This window comes from Carassius gibelio, chromosome B19 (genome assembly GCF_023724105.1).
Source record: "Carassius gibelio isolate Cgi1373 ecotype wild population from Czech Republic chromosome B19, carGib1.2-hapl.c, whole genome shotgun sequence".
NCBI classification, from domain to species: Eukaryota; Metazoa; Chordata; class Actinopteri; order Cypriniformes; family Cyprinidae; genus Carassius; species Carassius gibelio.
The window spans coordinates 14,034,137-14,051,757 of NC_068414.1; the positions used below are offsets into that span (position 1 = coordinate 14,034,137).

The 17,621-nt window shown below is 36.6% G+C and overlaps 1 protein-coding gene across 2 annotated transcripts in view; it reads right to left on the reverse strand.

Annotated features, from left to right (window-relative positions):
* LOC127978843 (CD209 antigen-like protein E) overlaps positions 1-11,794 on the reverse strand; it is a 44,591-nt gene extending 32,797 nt beyond the window's left edge. Inside the window, exons 1-2 of one of the 2 annotated variants that reach the window (XM_052583786.1) lie at positions 11,581-11,794; positions 11,202-11,504 (exon numbers count right to left, since the gene is read on the reverse strand). In XM_052583786.1, the coding sequence (XP_052439746.1) occupies positions 11,202-11,504; positions 11,581-11,671 (394 nt within the window). In that variant the 5' untranslated portion in view covers positions 11,672-11,794. The remainder of the gene's footprint in view (positions 1-11,201; positions 11,505-11,580) is intronic. The other variant, XM_052583785.1, reaches the window with a different exon arrangement.
* Positions 11,795-17,621: the final 5,827 nt, after the last annotated feature.

A 17,621-nucleotide genomic window follows, 5' to 3' on the forward strand; every position in this document is an offset into this window, starting at 1 on the left:
GTTGGAACCGCAGGCGATGAGTAAAACTGCTTCAAATATCTCTGCCTCCTTGTTAGTGTGTCCCCTTCCATGCCAGAGACCCGGGGTTCTAGCCCCGCTCGGAGCGAGTCGTTGCTGCTGCTGCTTTCGTTCAGTTTCAGCCTCGGGATCTGATTCTGGATCATAAATAAACGGCTGAATCTGACTGTAAGCCATGGTTTGTTTTGGATGGTGGGTTTTCCCTCACGGTAATGTCAGAGCCTTTAATATGTTTTTCAACGGCTCTGGGTAATGTCACAGCTTCCACATGCTCTCAACGCAAAAGCCTATTCGCGCTCATGATTCTTCACACGTCACGCCTCCAGCCGGTCGTGTTTTTCCGGGAAAAATCGGTACAGACTATCTTTCTCTTATGAATATAATAAAACTAAAGACTTTTTGGATTTATGAAGGATGCACTACTACTCTATATGTACTCAAGATTAACAGGATATTGAGTGAAAACGAGGATTTCACCCCCCCTTTAAAGCAATCATCTCATTCTCATAATATTGCAGAGGTGGAAAGTAACGAATTACATTTACTCGCGTTACTGTAATTGAGTAGCTTTTTTGTGTACTTCTACTTTTTAAAGTAATTTTTAAAATCTGTAATTTTACTTTTACTTAAGTATATTTTGTTTGAAGTATTGTACTTCGCTACATTTTAAAACACATTAATTACTGAGTAAAAAAAATAATAATAATAATAATTCGCTCCCTGGAAACTACATCAGTAAATAATGGGCAGGAGAACAAACTGGCGCTAAAAACACAAGAAAGATGCAGACGGACAATACGGGCGTTAGTGGTGCAGACACCGCTGAAAACGAAACCCAGTCATATTCTGAAGTTGAACTCGAAGGAAATGAAGTGAACCCCTGGCCATATTTATGCTCTATGCAGTGTAAACTGTGCTTACCTAGAGAGACCAAACTAGCAGCTTATAAAATCTCGACATCAACCCTTCGCAAGCATGTAGAGGTAAGCTAAATAATTGCAACGTTGCATTGGTGGTTAAAATGAAGCTTTGACATTTTAGCAAGAGGTTTTGCACAAATTAGCCAAAAAGACTGGTGCGGAGTGTGCGATATATCTGGGATATATCGTCTGCTATAATATCATTGTTGTTTTAATAATGTGCGCGCGCATTTACAGTGCGTTTTTTCACTGTGTGATTCAGTCTGTTAAAATGCATTTAAACTGATCACAAAATTGAAGATATAGGGGCAGAAAATTTACATATATAATTTTCATATAGTAAATCAAAATCACAATGCCTCACAAAATGCCTTTTCCTCCAAAAATCATCATGATTATATATATATATATATATATATATATATATATTTATATATATATATATATATATATATATATATATATATATATATATATATATATACATATTTTACAACAGGTCAGTAAACAAGTTAATTAAGAGACTTTTATCAACCGTTTAAATGATTCGGTTCAATCGCAATGACTCACTTATTAACAGTGACTTGCTGATACTGGCCATTTTAAGTTCACAATTAAAGTATCTTTTGATTTGTTTTTTAAATAATTTATTTCTTATCATTTCAAATGAGTATTCAACATTTTATGTCTTGTATATCAAAAAATTATTCATGCATTTGTAACTGCAGGTTAAATGCATTCTTGTCCTGCACTAAACAGTGTGTAAATACATCTAAATGCCACTTCCGATGAAGCTTCTGCATTTCGTCTGCATTGGAAAGATGAGTTTGTTGATACTGATTTGCCTGGTAACAGCCCAAATGTCTTATTATTCTAAATAAACAATTTCTTTAATTAAAAACAACTAGTTTGAGATTAATAGGCCTGTGCCAGGGGTGTCAAACTCAGTTCCTGGAGGGCCACATAGCCCTGCAGAGTTTAGTTCTAACCCTGCTCCAGCACACATATCATGTAGTTTTCAAATAAGCCTAAATGATTAAATAAGCTGGATCAGGTTTGTTTAATTAGGGTTATATCTAAACTGTGCAGGACACAGTTGGTCCCATTTTTGCCTCCCCATCACTGTTAAAATGTAACTAAGTAATTTTTACTCTGAGTAAATTTTAAACAAGCTACTTTTTACTTTTACTTGAGTAGATTTTTAGACTGGTACTTTTACTTGTACTTAAGTAAAATTTAATTCATGTAATGGTACTTTTACTTGAGTAGAATATTTTTGTACTCTTTCCACCTCTGTAATATTGTTATTGTAAGATGCATTAATGCAATCTCGAAGACTTGTTAAAACGTTTGTAAATATTCCCTAATGCCACAATTGTGCTCTTCTGTGCCATGAAAAGATAAATTGTTGATGCTGATTTCATTTGACTGATAACGTATTCTTTCTGATTGTATTTTATTTTTTTTAGCTGAATTTGTTGTTTAATAAAAAAAAAAAAATGATAAAAGTTTAAAAATCTAAATGTCTGGGCACAAAAGATGACATACATTTAATAAAGTTTACATTTGCATTTCAAAGGTTAAAAAAAAACCTTTAAGTCAAGTATAACCTTATAATGGCAAGATACCAGTACCAGTAAATAAAGTGTTTTGAGGAATTAGATACAATTGCTATTCCTTCTAATTTTTTTTTATTAAATCATTATTTCAATTAAATTCAATTCAAGTTTATTTGTATAGCGCTTTTTACAATCCAAATTGTTACAAAGCAACTTTACAGAAAATTATGTTTATACAATATTTAGTAATATCTTCTAAGTGGTGACTGTCAGTTAAGACATAGTAAGACATACACGTAAGAAATAGTCCACCAGACAATGAACATTATTGACATAATTAATAATTAATAATTATTATATGATGCAGTCACACTTGTAGCAATATTTGTTAGTTATGTTTGTTGATTCAGGGTTAGCATCATCTGAGGTCCTCTGAGGGTCAGCATCATCTCTTCTCAGGTGTTCTAGATCCAGACTGGAGCTTGTGTAAATCCGAGTTACCACGGGATGTAAATTCCATGGCAAAACATAGAAATAAATAGAGACATCATTAGCATAGCTGCTGATCCAACAAAGTAAAATTAATTAGTTTAACCCAAGCTAAAGAATAAAAATGCGCATTTGATCAGATGCAACTACACTCACAGTTTAAGATACATTATTCAAAATTCTTGGTGACAGAGATGCATTTTTAATCTAGATTTAAACAGTGACATTGTGTCTGAACCCCGAACATTATCAGGAAGGCTATTCCAGAGTTTGGGAGACAAATGTGAAAAAGCTCTACCTCCTTTAGTGGACTTCGCTATCTTAGGAACTACCAAAAGTCCAGAGTTTTGTGACCTTAGGGAGCATGATGGATTGTATGTGGTAGAAGGCTAGTTAGGTACGCAGGAGCTAAACCATTTAGGGCCTTATAGGTAAGTAATGATAATTTGTAACTGATACAGAATTTAATAGGTAGCCAGTGCAGAGACTGTAAAATTGGGGTAATATGATCATATTTTCTCGACCTGGTAAGGACTCTAGCTGCTGCATTTTGGACTACATGTAGCTTGTTTATTGAAGAAGCAACCACCAAGAAGTCCATTACAATAGTCCAGTCTAGAGGTCATGAATGCATGAACTAGCTTTTCTGCATTAGAAACAGATAACATGTTTCATAGCTTGGCAATGTTTCTAAGATGGAAGAATGCAGTTTTTGTAAATATGATTGGAAATATGATTTTCAAAAGACATGTTGCTGTCTAATATAACACCCAGATTTTTGACTGTAGAGGAAGTAACAGTACATCTGTCTAGTTGCAGATTGTAATCTACAAGATTCTGTATCGTGTTTTTTGGTCCAATAATTAATATCTCTGTCTTATATGAATTTAATTGGAGAAAATTATTTGTCATCCAATCTTTTACATTTTTAACACACTCTGTTAGCTTAGATAATTTAGAAATTTCATCTGGTCTTGTTGAGATATGTAGCTGAGTATCATCAGCATAACAGTGGAAGCTAATTCCATATTTTCTAATATTACCAAGGGGCAACAAGTATATTGTAAATAGAAGACCTAGGACGGATCCTTGTGGCACTCCATATTTTACTGATGATAATTGAGATGACTTCCCATTTACAGTTTTTTTCAACTGCTTACACACAAAATTATTACTTGTCACACAATTTCTAATACCTGACACTCAAACCCCAGAACCACACACTAAATCTGCAAAACCATACACAAATTTTTGGCCTTTTACTCAGTTTTCAATTTCGTTAAACACTTTTTGCAAAACACAACACACAATTTTCCATGCAACACACAAAAATCTGACAGGAAGTTTCTTGATTTACTTTTATAAACACAACCAATCAAAATGCCACACTAATTCATCAGTGCCTCACACTAACTCCTCACATGTGCAAACACTTGTTGCTTTTACTTAACAACAACCGATCATAACTTTAGTAGTGGCCTATAAATAGGCCAAAGGTCAAGTAATAGGTTTTGGACAATGGATACAAACAATGCAGACAGAGTAAAGAGGAGTTGGAGGGAAAGCCAGAGGACGAGTTCGACTAAGAGGAGTTGGAAGGGCAGCAAGGGGAGGAAGAGGATGAGTCAGAAATGGAGGAGGATAAGGAACAAGAAGAGTGGTCTCGAATGAGATTAGGGCTAAAGTAGTCGATCATTTGATAAACCATGGTTTAACAATGAGAGAGGCTGGACTGAGAGTCCAAATTTGAGTAGATTTACTGTGGCGGGTATAATTCAAACCTTTAGAATGAGAATCGGTATGTAACAATCTAATGTAATGTAAACATGTTCTAATATACACATAATAGCTTTTTTACCATAACAAACAATAGGCCTATACTATAATAAACATATTTTACTTTAGTACCCTTGCATTCATTTACTACAGTGCATTGCATTGGTCACAGTTTGGTAAGGTATCAAGAGAGAATATAGCATGTGACGTGGATGAAGTATTGTGGCCGGACCCAGCCCGGAGGAGAGATGGAGCCTAGATACACCCAACCATCTCCACATGCAAGCACACACATTATAATTGGTTTTACACTACATGCTACAACACTACATATTTTTGATGTATTTTTTTTTTCCCTTTTCAGACTGTGTACACTAATGCTACATTTACAACCACAAAGAGCAAAAAAATAAATAAAGTTTGGTTTAAATTTTGCTTTTGTTTTTACTTTATATATTCAACAGCTCTCTCCCAATTACATTCAATCATGTACATGTGAGCTTTTAAAAGAAGAGCTTTAGGTTTTGAATAACAGTGTATATGACATAATCAAAAATATAACATTATGGTAAAGGTGGTTACAAAGACAAATGTTTGTTTTTGAAATATGTTTGTGATATTTTGACTGTGGTGTTTCATTTTGAAATAGATGTGAGGCATTTTGCTTCTTGTGTACGCAATTCTTTAATTTGTGTTAAGTTTTGAAAAAAAGAGGAAAACTTTGGAAAATGTGTGTAAGCAGTTGAAAAAAACTGTAAGTAAACAAAATGGTAGCGATCGGACAGGTAGGATCTAAACCATCTTAGAGCCTGCCCTTGAATACCTGTATAGTTTTGTAATCGATCTATGAGTATGTCATGATCTATGGTGTCAAACGCAGCACTAAGATCAAGTAAGACTAGAAATGAGATGCAGCCTTGATCTGACACAAGAAGCAGGTAATTTGTAATTTTAACAAGCGCAGTTTCTGTGCTATGGTGGGGCCTGAAACCTGACTGAAATTCTTCATACAGATCATTTTTGTGCAGGAAGGTGCTCAATTGAGCAGACACAACTTTTTCAAAAATTTTAGACATAAATGGAAGATTTGAAATAGGCCTATAATTTGCCAGTTCATCTAGTTTTGGTTTCTTAATAAGAGGCTTAATAACCGCCAGCTTGAATGTTTTTGGGACATGACCTAAAGATAACAACGAGTTTATAATATTGAGAAGCGGTTCTTCGGCTACAGGTAACAACCCTTTCAGTAATTTAGTGGGTACAGGATCTAATAAACATGTTGTTGGTTTATATACAGTGATATGTTTATTTAGCCTTTCCTGTCCTATGGTTGTAAAGTACTGCAGTTTATCTTTGGGTGCGATGGATGAAACTGAAGTGTTAGACGCTGTAGAATCTACATTTCCTATTTTATTTCTAATGTTATCTATTGTATCAGTGAATAAATTCATAAAGTCATTACTATTAAACGTTGGTGGAATATTTGAATCAGGCGGCGTCTGGTAATTTGTTAATTTAGCCACTGTGCTAAATAAAAACCTTGGATTGTTTTGGTTATATTCTATGAGTTTGTGTATATGCTCTGCCCTAGCAGTTTTTAGAGCCTGTCTATAGCTGGACATACTGTTTTACCATGCAATTCTAAAAACTTCCAAGTTCGTTTTTCAAGACTACAAGTTACTTTCTTGAGAGAGTGAGTATTACAGTTATACCATGGCACAGTACGTTTTTCTCTAATTTTCTCTAATTTGATGGGGGCGACAGCTTCTAATATATTAGAGAAAGTAGTGCCCATGTTGTCAGTCATTTCGTCTAGTTCATGTGTATTTTTGGGTACAAATAGCAGTTGAGATAGATCAGGCAGGTTATTTGCGAATCTTTCTTTGGTGGCTGGAACAATAGTTCTGCCCAGACGGTATCGCTGCGACATATAGTTAATATCAGTTATACGCAGCATGCACGATACAAGGAAATGGTCTGTAATATCATCACTTTGAGGTACAATATCTATAGCAGTAAGATTGATTCCATGCGATATAATTAAATCTAGTGTATGATTAAAACGATGAGTGGGCCCGGTGACATTTTGCTTGACTCCAAAAGAGTTTATTAGGTCAGTAAACACAATTCCTAATGCATCATTTGTATTATCAACATGAATATTAAAATCTCCCATGATTAGCGCCTTATCAACTGTAACCAGAAGGTCTGAGAGGAAATCTGCAAATTCTTTTAGGAATTCTGTATACAGCCCTGGTGGTTTATACAAAGTAGCCAGAGCAAGAGATACATTAGATTTCTTTTGCATGTCTGACAGTGTAACATTTAGCAGAAGTATTTCAAAAGAGTTAAACCTGTATCCTGTTTTCTGGGTAACATTGAGAATATCACTATATATTGTTGCAACACCTCCTCCACGACCAGTCTGATGGGGCTCATGTTTATAACAGTAGTTTGGTGGAGTAGACTCATTTAGACCAAAATAATCATTTGGTTTTAGCCAGGTTTCAGTCAAGCAGAGTACATCAAAACTATTATCTGTGATCATTTCATTTACAATAACTGCTTTTGGTGTGAGTGATCTAATATTTATGAGCCCAAACTTTAAAAATTGTTTTTGTTCATTTACTTTACATGTTTCTGGTTTAATCACGATAAGATTTTTTCTAGATCCTACATTAAATTTATATTTGACCTCACTATTCGGGGAACAGACACAGCCTTAATAGATTGTACAGTGCAAGTACTTTTATAATTTAAGTGGGTGGAACAAAAGTCATCATAATAGTTATTTGAGAATTGTCTTACTAGTCACACGAGCGAAGTGTCCTGGAGATGTTGTCAGAGAGCAGCTCCGCTCCAATTCTGCTGGGGTGTAATCCATCAGCGCGAAACAGTCTAGGACGCTCCCAGAAAAGATTCCAGTTATTAACAAATAGCAGTTTCTGTTCTTTACACCATGACAACAACCATTCATTTAAAGCAAAAAGTCTACTGAACCTTTCATGTCCTCGTTGATACGTGGGCAGTGGTCCTGACACAACGATCTTCGTGCTGCGAACCGTCTCGATCAGGCTTCTGTAGTCCCTCTTCAGCGTCTCCGTCTGCATTCTAATTCTTTAATTTCTCTAATGAGTATTTTATTATTATTTTATTATTAAACACAGGAGGTAATTAATGATGCTTACATTATAATAATGTGCAAATTCACACACAACAAATCTTTAATTTGGTCATAATTGCAGGGGCTTATCTTAATAAAAGAAGGTTTAGAGAAAATATGAAATAAGTTGTTAATAAATGTTATTATATATTATAAAGAGTTTTATAATTTAATACATCTAAAAGGTCATCTACCTATTTCCATGTGCCTTCCATATCAACTGTCAGTCAAACCAATCTTGAATATTTGCCATGAGAAATCTTTTTTTGCAAACTCCTAATAGAATAAACTAGACATGCAACTTCCAAAAAGTCCTAGTTTTTTAATCCACCCTTTCTTTACTCACTTTTTATCTCTGATGATGATGATCAGATCTGCTCCTCTCTCTGTACAGTAACTGAAGGAAATGGGTATATGGGTAGCAAAATTCATTTTGAAATGTAATTTGCAAAATGGCAACACATTTCTTTATTTAAATTGAATTTTTTTCCATGAAAATGAAATTATATAATTTACATTTGCCATTTCCTTAACTAGTTTTAATATGTAAATTAAAAACATATTTTAAAGCTTTGTAAGTTGTGAAATTAAAATAAAATAATATTACCCAAATTTATTAGATGTTTATGTCCAAGCAAAAACTTTACCAAATTAACATTAAAATTCTTATTTTACCAAAATGCTTTTAGACTTAAGGGTTGGACATTTGAGATTGCATTTTCTTTGTGCTACCGCGAGATAATTGTAGCAAAATGCAGTGTGAATTTCTAAATACTGTCATGATCTCAATGGGGTCTGAGGCATTTGCTGTCCCGGAGCACATGGTTTTTGTTTTGCTGGCTCGCCAGGTGTTTCACCACTATGTTTTCTCCACCCCTCTTGTTATCCATGTTAATGCATTCTCTTTCTCCTGCACCCTGTTTTACACTGATTATCTTCCCTTTATCATGCCCTTGTGTTTGTTGTCTTGTGTCAGTCTGTATAAGCATTGTTTAAAGCTCAACTTTCTCCCTGCTAGTCATAGTTTTCTGAATCAGGTTTGTTTATGTTATTTTTTTCTCTGTCTAGTCGGTCTGGTGTTCCTGTTTTCCCTGCTTTGTCTCTAGTTACTCCTGCTACGGCTTACCAGTGCTGACTCGCCACCTATCCCCCACTGCTGTGGGGCTGATGCCGGAAAGATCTCCGCGCTGGTCTTTCTTGCTGAGTGCTGGCGGTTTTGTGTTCCTGCCAGTTAAGTATTTGTGTCAATAAACATCTATCATTCATTCAACCGCAGTTGGATCCTGGTCCTGCTTCTGAGAAATGCAGTCTGAGCCAAAGGTGCAGCAAAATGGTTGCAAAAAAAGTTATTTAAATGTCTTTTATTTTTCTTCAATACACTGACACGTACACGTTTGAATTGCATTTTCATTAAATATCCTGCGATGATGTAGTTAAAGTCGACATGGATTTGTAAATGCCTTCCAAGCCTATCACGCCCTGACCTGTCAATCATTATATCAAGGCGGGCTCAGCAACAAGATGCACAATAAATAAATATTCACCATTTACCAAATGCTTTTCACCTGCCTCAACCTCTCACTACTCTTTTACACTACGATTGAACATAAGCATTCCCATTTTGCAAATTACATCAAAAAGATTATTTTGCTACCCATATGCTTCCGTAAATAAACTCCTGTTGCTTATAATTAGTAAGGTAGTTACAGTAGTAATAGTAAGGTAAAAGCCATAGTAAAATTCATGCTAATAAAGACCTAGTTAATACTGAGAATTTATTCCTACACTATTTTTTATTTTATTTTTATTTTTTTAAATCACTTGCTCCTAATGTTTGTGTTGCTTGTGTTTTTGTCAAGGTGTTTGGTTTCTCTTGTTGCGTCTGTCCATATCCCATGCTCCATCAGTGTATTGTGCTGGTCAACTTGTGGTTTCACTGATCAGAGAACAGTGTGTGAAGCCCTAAGTCACATGACATGCGACTCTTAAAGAAGCTAAAAGAAATGTTTTGCTTTACCATAACTAAAGTAAGTGACTTCTTTCTGTGTGACTTTTACATCCTGCATGAAATTAAAATTCACAACATTTCTTCACACCATTGCATGACAGTAACACCACTTGCAGCTCCGGAGCTTCATTTCCTCTGTATTTACATGTATTTAATCATGTCTCTAAAGCAGGTCACAGTGTGCGGCAAGAGATCAAATCTTCTACAGATGTGTATTTGATTCTTAAGAAACACTTCAAATTCTTACTGGTGCTAAAGAAACTAATAACAACCAGTGAATTGGAGCCATACATTATCTTTAATAATAACATAAGAGTAACATTTAAACAGCATGCTTAATATAAAGTAAGCAATCTTGGGATTAGCTTTCAAAAAACCGAACATTGAAATAACGGTAAGCCACATATGTAGGAATTAAGAATATTTAGGTAGCAACTACAAAATTAATACATGTATAGTCCTAAACAGGTATTACTTCTAGATCAGGACTGTTCAGTCTTAAAGACTTGAGCTTTATAAAAAAAAGGAATAAAACCCTATGAAAAAAAGTGTATGCTGTTCCTAGGGGCGAAATCTCTTCTCACAGATCCATTGATACACGTCATTGCAATCAACATCAATCCACCCTATTAATTCAGGGTTCTTTTTTAAATAAGTCACAGCACAATTCTCTTGTCTTCCTCCATTTGGCTCTGTTATATGTCCACTGGATGCCCAGAACCTGCAACAGCAGATCAGCATTAGATGTTTAGTGCTGCATTCTGCGTGATATGATACTGACTGTAAGAATCATTTATTACATAATAATCAGTTCAATTCTTTCTCACCCAGACGTCACGCTGGTGCCATCAACCCATTTCCATCTGCCCTCTTCCTCGGCGTCAGTCGCACCAATCCAAAATTCTCTTTTATCAGTAATTTTTGTAACAAAATCCTTAAATAGATTTTAGCAATTACATGTTTACATCATGAACCCACAATGGACACATTTCATCTGACACCACAGACACAAAGTATCTCTCACTCACTTGTTCCTCTCTGTTGTTTATGATGATCAGATCTGCTCCTCTTTCTGTACAGTCTCTTCTGCTCTCAGTCAAGCTCTTCTTCATTGACGACATGAAGTAAAAGCTGAAGTTAGAGTGTAACCATCCATCTGTAAACACAACCAGTTCAGTTATTAGCTTATTATTCCCTCCTAGAGTACAGTAAATAATGACACTTGTTTTTAGTAATAGCATATTGCTTAGTTGCAGTTCAAAGATCACCTGTTTCATTGATAATCTTCTGCAGTTGATTGAACTGGTCTCTTTGTTTAGTCGGGATGTCATTGTTGATTAACAATACATTCCTTTCATTTGTCATGTTTATGTACTTGGTTAGAAGCTGGTCACTCTGTTCTGTGAGGTTGTTAATCTTGGTTAGTAGCTTGTGTGTCTCTTCTGTGTAGGTTGTGTTCTTTGTATGGACGTGGACACACAGCACTATGACCGCAGTCAACAGAAGAACACACAGCAGCAACAAACACACTGCAGCTGTTCTGAAACGTCTGATCTGCACTAAATCACTTCCTGAAGATGACAGGTATAAAGATAAAAGTTTCTTAATTTCTACACCCAATAAAATGAAAATTTGCTTGTATTTTACCTGTGTGTTGAGGTGTATGGTTTGCCCTGGTGCCTCTGTCCATATCACATGTTCTGTCAGTGATCACATTGCTGTAAATACTCTCAGACATTTTTGAGTAGATTTCCTTCAGTCGTATGAATTATGGAAGCAGTGCGTTTTTAATGTGTGGTCTTTTTAAGACTCCTCACTTAGCAGATGAGCTGAAAATTTACAATGTATAGCAGTGTGTTATTTCCTGCTTTTATAAGAAGAATAGATCGTCACATGATTTGGTGTTGCTTGGGTTCACACTTTGCTCTGGGCATCTTCAACATATTTATAGTTACAGAAGAACAGAAACTATCTGAAGTCAATGTGTTAAGTTAAAAATCGCATGACAAGCAAAATTTAACAAGAACCTAGAAATGTTTAGCACTTAACCATGTTTAGAATAAGTTGGCTTATTTTCTGGCTTTTGAATGAAGCTTACTGAACTGTGAGCTCTTATCATCTTATCACACACTGCTGCTGTTCAGAAGCTAGTTCATGAGCAAATTACTCATGATACATGGAAGTAAATGAGTTTTTATGCATCTATGCATACATTTGGTTGGTTACTGTTTTAAAGGTCCAGTTTTTCGTGCTTTTTTGAAGCTTTGATTGTGTTTACAGTGTGCAATATTACGTGTTCATGTTTTGCAGTATTTTTCACACAATTCACCCATCTGTATACCGCTGTTTTCACTGTCATAAAAATGGGCGATGACTTCCTTGTTCTATAAAGTCCCTCCTTCAGAAATGTGTAACGAGTTCTGATTGTGCCAGCGGTGATTCGACACCAGCTAAGAGCACGCTGCCCTCCTGGAAACGTGATATGGCTAGTTTTGAGAAGCAAGTGGGTAGGATTTGTTTTGAAAACCTGGCAATCCTGATCTGAACCATAGACGGTAAAAGGATGCATGTGCTGGAGATGTACTTAGACCACAGGAGCGTTTTTACTGACGAGATGCGCATGAAAATCGCATTAAATTTTTTTGCACAGCCCTAACATCTAGTTAACAAAGCTAAACAGCGTTGCCCTTTGTGTAATAAGTTACAGAAACTGTTAAACGCACCAACTTAAATAATAAAATACACTTACCAGTTGTGGTCCATAAACAACGCCTTCTCCAGACAAAGAGGGGACTGCTCCATCTTTCAAGAATAATCTTTGTGCTAATCCGGCATTAAACTGATAGAGATTGAGGAAGTTGTCCTCAGAAAGATGTCCTCAGCAAAATGTGCTGCACGTAGTTTTACATGTGGATAATAATTTTAGGGAACCGAATTAAGCATAAATTGTAACCATTAATCTCCAAGTAGAGCGTCCCTGGGAAGCCCAAACAAAGGTGATGGGTCTCCGAGATGAAAATTAAATGCCCCCTTTTTGTGAATTCATGTGGGCGGAGGTTAGTCAAAAAACTGTTTTAGTGACGTCATTACTGCAGGAACTAGAGGGATGTAGTCCAAAAAGAATTCGCCTACATTTTTTTTGTAGGCGAATTCTGTTAAATGAAATATCTCGTGTGGCATTGAACTTTGAGCTTTAGAATTTTACAGATATTATTTATACTCTAACAACAACATTACACACTAAATAAAGTTTAAAAGATGGGATCACGAAGAAGGGGACCTTTAAAGTGCCCCTATTCTGGGTAATGAAAGGTTCATATTTTGGTGTTGGGAGTCCCCAGCAACAGGTTGACCTGCATGCAAGGTCAAAAAACACTTTCATTGTCTTAAAATATGCATTTAATTTTTTTTATATTTTTTGCAGTTTGTTTAACGATTAATTTTGCCAATCTCCTCCTTTGCGTGATGCTAAACTGCGGTGATTAGTCTGATAACCCAGTCAGTCATGATTGGTCTACTGCTTGCAGCGCTGGTCAATAAGAGAATGCCCATCACCATTACTAAAGCTTGATTTATACTTCTGCGCCGGACCTACGCAGTAGCCTTCTATGCCATAGGCTAAGCGTCAGTGTAATAATATAATCTCCATAATCATAATAAAAAGCAAAACCTAAACTAAAGCCCAGGCCTGGTCCTCTCTCCTCCTTCACTATCGTTGCTCCAGTTTTATATCTTTCCATCTCCTCAGGGGGACTCGAGACCGGTGGTGGGTCGCAGGTGTCGCTGATTTCCCAATCATTCCGCCGGCCTCACTCCTTGTTCCCACGTCCCTCGGCCCCGCCCCACTCGCCACAGTCAGTTTTCATTTATACTTCTAAATCGTTATCAGCGGCAACCTGCAGTACACATGCAAACTGCTAGTCTGTAGTTGCTGGTGTGACCTGCAGCACCACAACAAAAGCCGAAGAAGAAGTGCTTTGTCAGAGAAGCATTATGGCCATGACAGCGGAATAATAATTAAATCATTATTTAAAACTTATTTAAAAGATGGCATTCTTTCAATCTGCACAAGGTCTTGTACCATGGCAGATCAACATTGTTTTTCATGGAAATCTACTGATGTATAATGCTATTTAGTATAATGAATAAGACATTCGTTATTTGCTTTATATTATTTTATATAAGAAGGTGTAACAAAATATATTAAAGTGCACATATACACACACAAAACTCAAGTAAATATTAAGCGAAGGATTCTACCAGACCTATCATATCGCTTGTGGTCCTCATAGAATTGATGAGCTGTTCATTTTTGGAGAGGTGCACGTCAGGCTATGGTGTAGGCTACGGTTTAGGATGTGTGTCTATGTGTAGGCTACGACATAGATTCAACACAGAAGTATAAAACACAAAACAGCCATGATATATGTGTTAGCCCAATGTAGAAACATATTGATAAAGCACTGCAATTGGTCCACTAATGTATTGCTCTATTCTTTATCAGAACTACAAGTAATAACAACGACAAACATTCACTATTCATCCATAAATTTCTAGACAATTGTGAATGAAAAGATATTGCTGCAGAGACCTACAAGCTGCGCAGAGCAAACACAATACACAACTAAATACGTATTTTGCATACTAGAGTAGGCTTCTCCACAGGAATACGCTACAGTGTTTGAGGCAGGGAAGGTTCAAGTTTTCCCGGGTCTGCACACACAAGTGTGCGGGCATAAATATGCTAATGTTTCAGTTTGATGTCACCTTAAAATAATTAAAGTTTCATTTAAAAAATGACTTGTTATCATGCCTCAGCGTTGACTCTTTCTTTTTAAAAACAGTAACTTTATACAAGGTGCACTTTTAGATTTAAAACTTTGCAGGATGTTTTTATTCACTTAGAGCTGTGTTACACACTGCATGAATGGTAATTCTCAAAAATCCATAATAGGGGCACTTTAAAAGTTCTATACTAGCATGAGGGGAACACCACAAACTCACTGTAGCTGCTCTGGAGCTTTACTTCCCCATTTACTCTGCATATTTAAGGTTGCCATGATTTTGCCAAGTAAGACATGTTCCTTGATCAACATCTTTTGATGATCAACATTATTGTCCAGAAATATAGACTTAACCCTATCCTACCCATACACCTAATCCTACCAATAATTTATTTCTAAAATCAGTGTGAAATGATGGCTGAATAGTGTAGAAGCACCTCAACCTGAATGTAAACCTAAAACAAATATTTCCTGAAAAGTTATATCTCAATTATGATTGCCTGATTGGAATGTTGTTCCAGGATCAACAAGGATGGATACTTGGTGAAATCATGTTTGCTGTGTATTTAAGCATGTAAGACTTCCCCTAAGGCCTGACTGAAATGCTGTCCAACTTGGATGAAGCTTAATCTGGGGGAGACGGTCCTATGGAGCCAAAAGAGTCTCAATAAAGATAAATGCACACACTACATTCACATATGCACACATAGGATTCATACATGCACACACATGATTCATAAATACACACACAGGATACACAAATGTGCAAAATTTAATTAATTAAACAAAATTTAAAAAGCACAGAAGATTCACAAATGCATACAAAATTCAGAAATGCACACAAAATTCAGAAATACACACACAATTCAGAAATGCAAACAACATTTACAAATGCACTCAAGATACACAAATGCACAGAACAAGATTCAGAAATGTATTTCTGATGCACACACACATATATCTTGATTTACAAACTGCTTGCGGTCTGTGAACTTCACTGCATTTGTGTGTGAATTTTGAGACTCCTCTGACTTGGCTCGACACACAAATGCATGGAATGATCAGCAACCAATCAGATGTCTCCCTTCTTTTAGCCAATCACAAGAATGCACTCCACGTGGTTGTTTACTTATAAGCCAGTCACATGAACGTGTTCACACAGCCTATTTATGAAATTGTATGGAAATACAGATGTTTAGATTACAATTCAGGTTTATTTTTTATAATTTTTTAACAAAATATAAATTTAAAAATGTCTCAATACATATAGCCCAGACTGTGACTGCAGAAAAAAAGTTAACCATGGATTCATACATTTGCAATAGGCAATTATTTCATTTTATTGAAATTTTTTAATGAAAGTAAAAAAAAAAAAATGTTTTACACCTTTTTGAATATTTTAAATATATCTAAATATTCTTTTGGATGCAATATAGAAGTCACTTTAATTATAATATTCGGTCCCTACATGTAGAGAGAGTCAGTGGTCCGCTGAGAGAGGAAAGTGACTCTCCGGCTGCGCAAAGTGAGTCGCCAGCTGCGTGATGAAAGTGAGTCGCTCGCTACGTGACTCGTGAGGGAAGTGAGTCGTTCGCTGCGAGAGGAAAGTGACTCTCCGGCTGCGGAAAGTGAGTCTCCTGCTGCGCAAAGTGGGTCGCCGGCTGCACAAAGTGAGTCGCCTGCTGCGTGAGGTAAGTGAGTCGTTCGCTAAGGAAAGTGAGTCTTTGCTGCATGAGGAAAGTGAATCGTTCGCTGAGGAAAGTGAGTCGTTCGCTGATTGGCATATAAGTAAACTTCCCCACGTGGGGTGCATTCTTGTGATCGGCTCAAACAAGGGAGATATCTGATTGGTTGCAGATCATTCCCTGTTTAAAAAAAAAGGCATTTGTGTGTCGAGCCAAGTTAGAGGAGTCTCAAAATTCACACACAAATGCAGTGAAGTTCACAGACCGCAAGCAGTTTGTAAATCAAGATATATGTGTGTGTGTGCATCAGAAATACATTTCTGAATCTTGTCCTGTGCATTTGTGTATCTTGAGTGCATTTGTAAATGTTGTTTGCATTTCTGAATTGTGTGTGCATTTCTGAATTTTGTGTGCATTTCTGAATTTTGTAAGCATTTGTGAATCTTCTGTACTTTTTAAATTTTGTGTGTGTATTTGTGATTTTTTTGTGCATTTGTGTATCCTGTGTATTTATGAATTATGTGTGTGCATGTATGAATCCTATGTGTGCATATGTGAATGCAGTGTTTGCATTTATCTTTATTGATACTCTTTTGGCTCCATACGGTCCAGACTGGCAGATAGTGGAAACCACGCCTGTAGACAGAGTACCTGGCACAGCAGATCAGTACGGCAGACACACGGTTGGACTGTAAACTGGAACTGGGACTCAGACTCGAAATAATAGCTGCTAACACACACATACAAACAGCTTAAAGCAAGAGGGTGAAAAGAACATCGCACTCACATCAAACAATTCCAGGCCACAGACAAGAAAAAAGAACAGGGAGAAGGAGCCAGCACAATCAGCGTGAAGACACAGAACAGGTGCGTGCACAGGTGCCTGAATGCCAGTGGTAACAGAGAACAGCTGAATCCAATGAGAGAAGAACAATAGGGGAGGAAAAGACACACAAAACAAGAGTAATCAAACTTGGCTCATGACAGGACCCCTCCCCCGAGGAGCTCCCCCTGGTGCTCCCGAGAAAGAGGACTGGCGAGAGCGAAGGAAATCATACATAAGCGAGCAGTCCAGGACGACCTGAGCTGGAATCCAAATCCTCTCCTCTGGACCGTAACCTTCCCAATCGACGAGATACTGGTAGCCCCGACCCCGGCAACGCATGTCCAGCAATAGGGTCAGGAGATTGGAAAAATTGAGAAATGGAAACATTTTGTT